The sequence below is a fragment of the Sinocyclocheilus anshuiensis genome, unplaced genomic scaffold (assembly GCF_001515605.1).
Source record: "Sinocyclocheilus anshuiensis isolate Anshui unplaced genomic scaffold, SAMN03320099.WGS_v1.1 scaffold813, whole genome shotgun sequence".
NCBI lineage: Eukaryota > Metazoa > Chordata > Actinopteri > Cypriniformes > Cyprinidae > Sinocyclocheilus > Sinocyclocheilus anshuiensis.
In genome coordinates, this window is record NW_015540942.1 from 1,830,391 (window position 1) to 1,836,164 (window position 5,774).

General features: G+C 38.3%; 1 protein-coding gene across 1 annotated transcript in view; it reads right to left on the reverse strand.

Moving 5' to 3' along the window:
• The window catches only part of trpm4a (transient receptor potential cation channel, subfamily M, member 4a), a 23,881-nt gene that overhangs the window by 2,073 nt on the left and 16,034 nt on the right, over window positions 1-5,774 (reverse strand). The window contains exons 18-25 of the mRNA XM_016487774.1: window positions 5,117-5,163; window positions 4,801-5,033; window positions 4,609-4,724; window positions 4,398-4,530; window positions 4,147-4,321; window positions 3,700-3,865; window positions 807-988; window positions 273-405 (exon numbers count right to left, since the gene is read on the reverse strand). Of these exons, the coding sequence (XP_016343260.1) occupies window positions 273-405; window positions 807-988; window positions 3,700-3,865; window positions 4,147-4,321; window positions 4,398-4,530; window positions 4,609-4,724; window positions 4,801-5,033; window positions 5,117-5,163 (1,185 nt within the window). The remainder of the gene's footprint in view (window positions 1-272; window positions 406-806; window positions 989-3,699; window positions 3,866-4,146; window positions 4,322-4,397; window positions 4,531-4,608; window positions 4,725-4,800; window positions 5,034-5,116; window positions 5,164-5,774) is intronic.

The window sequence follows — 5,774 nt, forward strand, 5'->3', positions numbered from 1 at the left end:
CTGACATTCAAGATGCCGGTGCCTGATTCAGCAGGCGTTGACAGTCTCCATGTCTCCCCCCTTCACACGCACATAAACGTGAAACGAGAGCCGCCACTCCAAGGTTACTAAATGCCCCCGCCCCGGGTGTGTATTACATACAGATCTACTTGTCAGTGACGGATATGTTCCCCACTCACTCATCTTTTCTAAAATTCACATTTGAAGTATGTAAAATAAGTTGGTAATTGTTGATCTGAGAGTATGAAAGAACAGTGATAGGAGTGACTGACTTTGTGGAGGTGCGTTTTAGCCGCTCCGTGTCACACTCTCTTTGTTTCTTGCCCTGCATGGAAAGCAGGTTCTCCTTCAGCGTCGATTCCCACATGTTCAGCAAACTGGCCTCTTTGCTTTTCAGGTCCAACACTAAGGAAAAAGACACGCCTCAGGGTTAAAGGGATAGTTCCTCCAAAAAATGAAAACCCTGTCATTATTTACTCTTCTTCATGCCCTCTTCGTGGCCTTCATGTCACATTCAAGACCTGTATGACTTTCTTTCTTTCTTTCTGACTTTCTTTTCTGAAGGTAGTTGGTAACCAAACAGTTTTGGTGACTATTGACTTCCATTTTGTGGACAAAAAACTATGAGGCATTTCTTAGAATATCTTTAAAGTTCCACAGAAGAAAGAAAGTCATACAGGTTTGGAACGACATGAGGGAAAGTAAACGATAACAGGATTTTCATGGCTGAACTATCTCTTTACAAACCTTGCAAATGAGACTCTGTGTATAATGTAGGATCATGTGATGTATATGTCAGAACGTACTAAAGTGTTGGTTCTTATTGGAGGGCAATCTCTGAATTACTCTTTTGAAGAAGATATGGAGGTGGGAGATGATGATGAAGGGCGGGGAAAGGCAGGGGCGCGAGTGGTACTCCGCGATCAGGTTGTAGCGCTGGAACTTCCAGTGCACATCGCTGTGCTCCTGAACTTTATTGAATGTGTAACTGTAGACAAATAACATAAACACACAATCATACTAAGCGATATGGTTAGAGAGGCTGTGCTGTATTGTCACTAGGGCGGGGCTTGACGGGGCTATAGCCCCATCAGAAACTTGCTTAGCCCCGGCACAGCCCCCAACCATTTCCTAATAATGTTCTTATTTTTTGGTGTCACTTTCATTAACATCAAAAATTAAACATTAAAACCCTAAAAAAATGGCCTAATATGTGGCCTATAAACAATTGATATTACGGGGGAGGGGTCAAGCAACAAGAGTTATGCCGGTGAACGTCAGTCAATAGAGAAAGTGAAAGTAAAAAAACTGACGGAGCTTTCTAACGCTGCATGAACGTATTCCCTTAATATTTCTCTTGAGTCCTGTATAGTGAAAAACATGAGAAGAAACGTATTTCTCATTAAACAGGTTGTTTTTGAAAATCGGTGCACGAAATAAAGCTGCTCTTAATTTTCATTGATGACTGCAGTGTTAATCATTTTAATTATAGGCCTATAATTCATTTTATAAATTAATAGACCTGTTAAAAAAAAAACTTTTAAAAAACATTTTCAATGAGTAGTAAGCTAATAGCCTAAACTTTAATTATCCTCACAGCGCGTCATGCGGGGCAATAATTTCATGTAATTTAATAATAATAGATAATTTAATAATAAAAGTAACCTAATAATAATGATAGGCCTAATAATAAGAAGAATGTAACAGGCCTATATTAATTGGACATGCTAAATCCTCTTAATATTGCCAATTGTTGATGCTTTTGACAATATCTCTCGCTATCGTCAACACATGATACGACGCAACTCAGCACGGGGAGGTTATCGCGGGGCCCCGCGACCAGTGCGTGCTCTGCGTGCCCGTCCGTTATGCCACTGTGTGGAAATAGTTGTATGAATTGTCGGCACTTTATCTATTGTAAAAAATGGTTAGAATTTAACATGTTTTCCTGCCAGTTGGCATTGAGAGTGACTGACACTTGATGGTCAGAAAAAATGACCAAATAGATATGTGTAAAATAAAATAAAATAAAATAAAACAATGAATAAAGAAAAAATCCCTACTTTCTCTCTTTTCTATGTGCGTTCATAAATTGTATTAACTTGTAAGTGTCATATTTGGCAGTTGGCATTCGAAGTTATATTACCAATAACAGTGGCATATGAGAAGTTTAATACCACAGTAAAAAAATTTAAAATATCTTTTTCGAAGCTGCTGTATATAAAAATACACAAGGTGGCTGAATTTGCATGCTGTTTAGATAGCTGAAGCTTATAGGCGTTCATTACTTTCACTCAATTTATTTAGTTTTTTAGCACCCCCTCTGAACTGTTAAGCCCCCCCTTAGCACCCCCAACAAAAAAATCCTGGAGCCGCCACTGTGTATTGTTAATAGAATAATGTAGCAGCAAATGGACCCCTTCTGCCACTAGTCTTTCATTGCTAGGGATACACCAATAATACAATTCTGTCTGATACCGAAGCTGATTATTATTTTCATAATACTATTTTGCTATTATACTAAATACTATTATACTATTTTGTATAAAAATGTAAAAAATAAAAGACACTATAAATAAAATTAACTGTATTAAATGCTACTCAAGGCATAATAATGTAAAGTATGAATCATGGATATGCATTTCAAGGTTTGCTAAAGATTTAGCTCAACTTTAAGTGAGCATTAGATGATGGCAAAAGTTATTTAAATATATATAAAATAGGGGAAATGATCATGAATAATTGAAAATCCATTATCAGCTGATATATATCCAATCGACACATACTGTTCAAAATTTGGGGGTCGGTAATATTTTTTATTGTTTTTGGAACTCTCTTATGCTCATCAATCAACCAAAGGTTGATAAAAAACAATTTTTATACTGTTAAAACAGTAATATTGGGTAAAACTAGTAATATAACAGTAATATAATATTTAATAATACTTCAAATATATTTACATTTAAAATAAGTTTTCTGTATGAATATGTTTTAAAATGTAATTTATTCCTGTGATGCAAAGCTGAATTTTCAGCATCTTTACTCCATTTTTTAGTGTCACATGATCCTTCAGAAATCATTCTAATATGCTGATTTGCTGCTCAAGAAACATTTCTTATTTGTATCAATATTGAAAGCAGTTGTGCTGCTGAATGTTTTTGTGGAAACTATGACACATTTTTCAGGATTATTTAATGAATAGAAATTTCAAAAGAACAGCCTTTATATTAAATATTTTATTTGAAATTTTTTTGGGAATATTATAAGTGTCTTTACTGACGTATGATCAGTTTAATGAATCCTTGCTGAATAGAAGTATTAATTTCTTTTAATCTTACTGACCCAAAAAAATTTCAACTCTTGTATATATCAACTAAACATTTGTAATATCAGCCAATAACAAATACTTATTGCTTTCATAAACTCTTTACTACACAGATGCAAATTCTAACTCAAATGTGATTTAACTAAGCAATTTCAAAATATTTACAAATTAATAAACACTCCACCTCCTTGTGCATAAGTGGCCATGGAACTAACTTTTGGAGAAATCTAGCAATCTAACATCTTGCAGTTATATCCAGTCATGTTCCATGTAACATTTGCCAGTTAACAGCTAAGTCCATATAAAATCATTGTTTTAAAAACAAACAGGAAGACATTTGATGTTAGATCAGTGTTGAAGGTGTAGTTTTTTACCTGAACATTGCAATGAGCAAGTTCACCAACAGAATATTGGTGACCAACAAGTAGATTGACAGCAGAATAAGAACCAGCCAGTTAGCATCAGACTGTGGGCATGGCTCCGCCCCCTGATGGATGAGCGTGACGTTGTCTGTACACACTTTCTCATGTCGCTTGTCAGCTAGAGTCAAAGAACAAAACTTATTACAACAGAATCAATCAAATCAGCTAAAAGTACAAAAGCTTGGGGTCAGTAAGTACTACTCTTATTCAGCAAGGATGCATTAAATTGATCAATAGTAAAAGTAAAGACTTTTTACATTGTTACAAAAAATAGACTTTCGATAGAAAACAGAATTTCATATAGACAGACCCCAAAGTTTTGAAAGGTATATTGTGATGGAACTGTATAGCAAAAATAACACACAACAGAGACACAGAGACAGACATACACACACATACCATCAATTTCATCCAGTGGTATCTGCCCATATATGTGCATGTATGGCCTGTAGAACACGCGCCGAATTATCCAACCAGGACGAGAGTCGTAGGAGTACAGCAGTGCCTGATTGGCTACTCCATATGCCATTAGCCACACCCCCAGGAAGAACAGGAAGAAAAACACATCTTTCACCTGTGGAGTTCATAATCACTCTTTAGCAGGATTATATGCACTTTTTAGGGCACATTCCAAATGAAAAACTCCTCACCATTTTGCCAACTATGATTATTTTGGGACCAAGTTGTTTGTGAACTGCAAATATATGAATGAGTCTGAGCGTGAAGACCATATAGTCGACACACAGTACTGCACGTCCGAAATTATATGTCCACGGAAACATTCTGTAACAAAAATGCACATGCACTAACCAATACAATCACATGCACGAACATATACAGGACAGATTTCACTGAATTAACCTGCAGAGAAGCCCAAGAATAAAGAGCGTGAGGGCCGTGATGTCGCACTTGTTCCAGATGTCTTGGATGTACAACTTCATCCTTTGAATTACAGTGGTAGATCCTACAAAAAAAGTCTGAGCGGGAGATTAAGATTCAGCGACTGAACAAGTGCATTGAAATGTGTGTAAACACAATGGAGATTGTTAATACCTGTCGAATCTCCTCACAGACCAGAGTAAAAACCCAGAAATACAACACAAGCTCTGAGGGGGCGGGTCCGTTGGGAGGCGGGGGCTTGAAGTCAACCAATAGGATGTAAGCAAACAGGAAAAGGAAGAGGAAGTACATCAACACATTGCCTAGAAACGAAGTGACCGGTGCAAACCAGAACTGCCGCCATCGGTTCAATATAAAAGGCCGTTTTTGAGTGATAGCCTTTGATGCTGTAATATAAAAAGTAAAGATGTAAACTCACTACAGCAAGTCAAAGTTGAACAGTATTTGTGATCATACCATTTAGACATACCTTCCGGTTTTCCTCTTAGAGCATTACATTCCTCCACATCTTCCTCCCTGTGAAGGACATGTATGAGACTCTTTATTTTATCTGTATCATCTCCGATTTAGTTAAAATGTTTATGGTGCTGAGAAACGTCTTGGTTACGTATGTAACCCTCGTTCCCTGAAGGAGGGAACGGAAATGTCACGTCGGTGACCGACGAATTGGGATCTCGCTTAGAGAGACCAATCCACTTTGAGTGTAAACTAAATGAGCCAATGCACATTGGCATGCGATGATTGCATCCAGCTGCCGCTGATCACAGCGTGAGCATAAAAAGGCAGCGGGTGCAATGCATATCGGGTTTTCGCTGAGGAGCCGAGCCGGTGACCCAGCCGCTCAGCGGTGGTACAGCTGCCGTGGCGATGGGACGTGACGTCGCCGTTCCCTCCTTCAGGGAACAAGGGCTACATACATAACCGAGACGTTCTCTTTCAGTCGGTCACTCCGAGTCACGTCGGTGACCGATGAATTGGGATCCCTACCAAAGCGCCATGGATGCTGCACCTTCCAGTGTCCTGTGCGAGCCATCTGCACCCCTTTGTGGTGTAGGCCGGAGCTCGCAACAAGAAGACCAGTCACTGTTGTCATAGCACTACCCACTCAGTGAGATTGGATAACACTG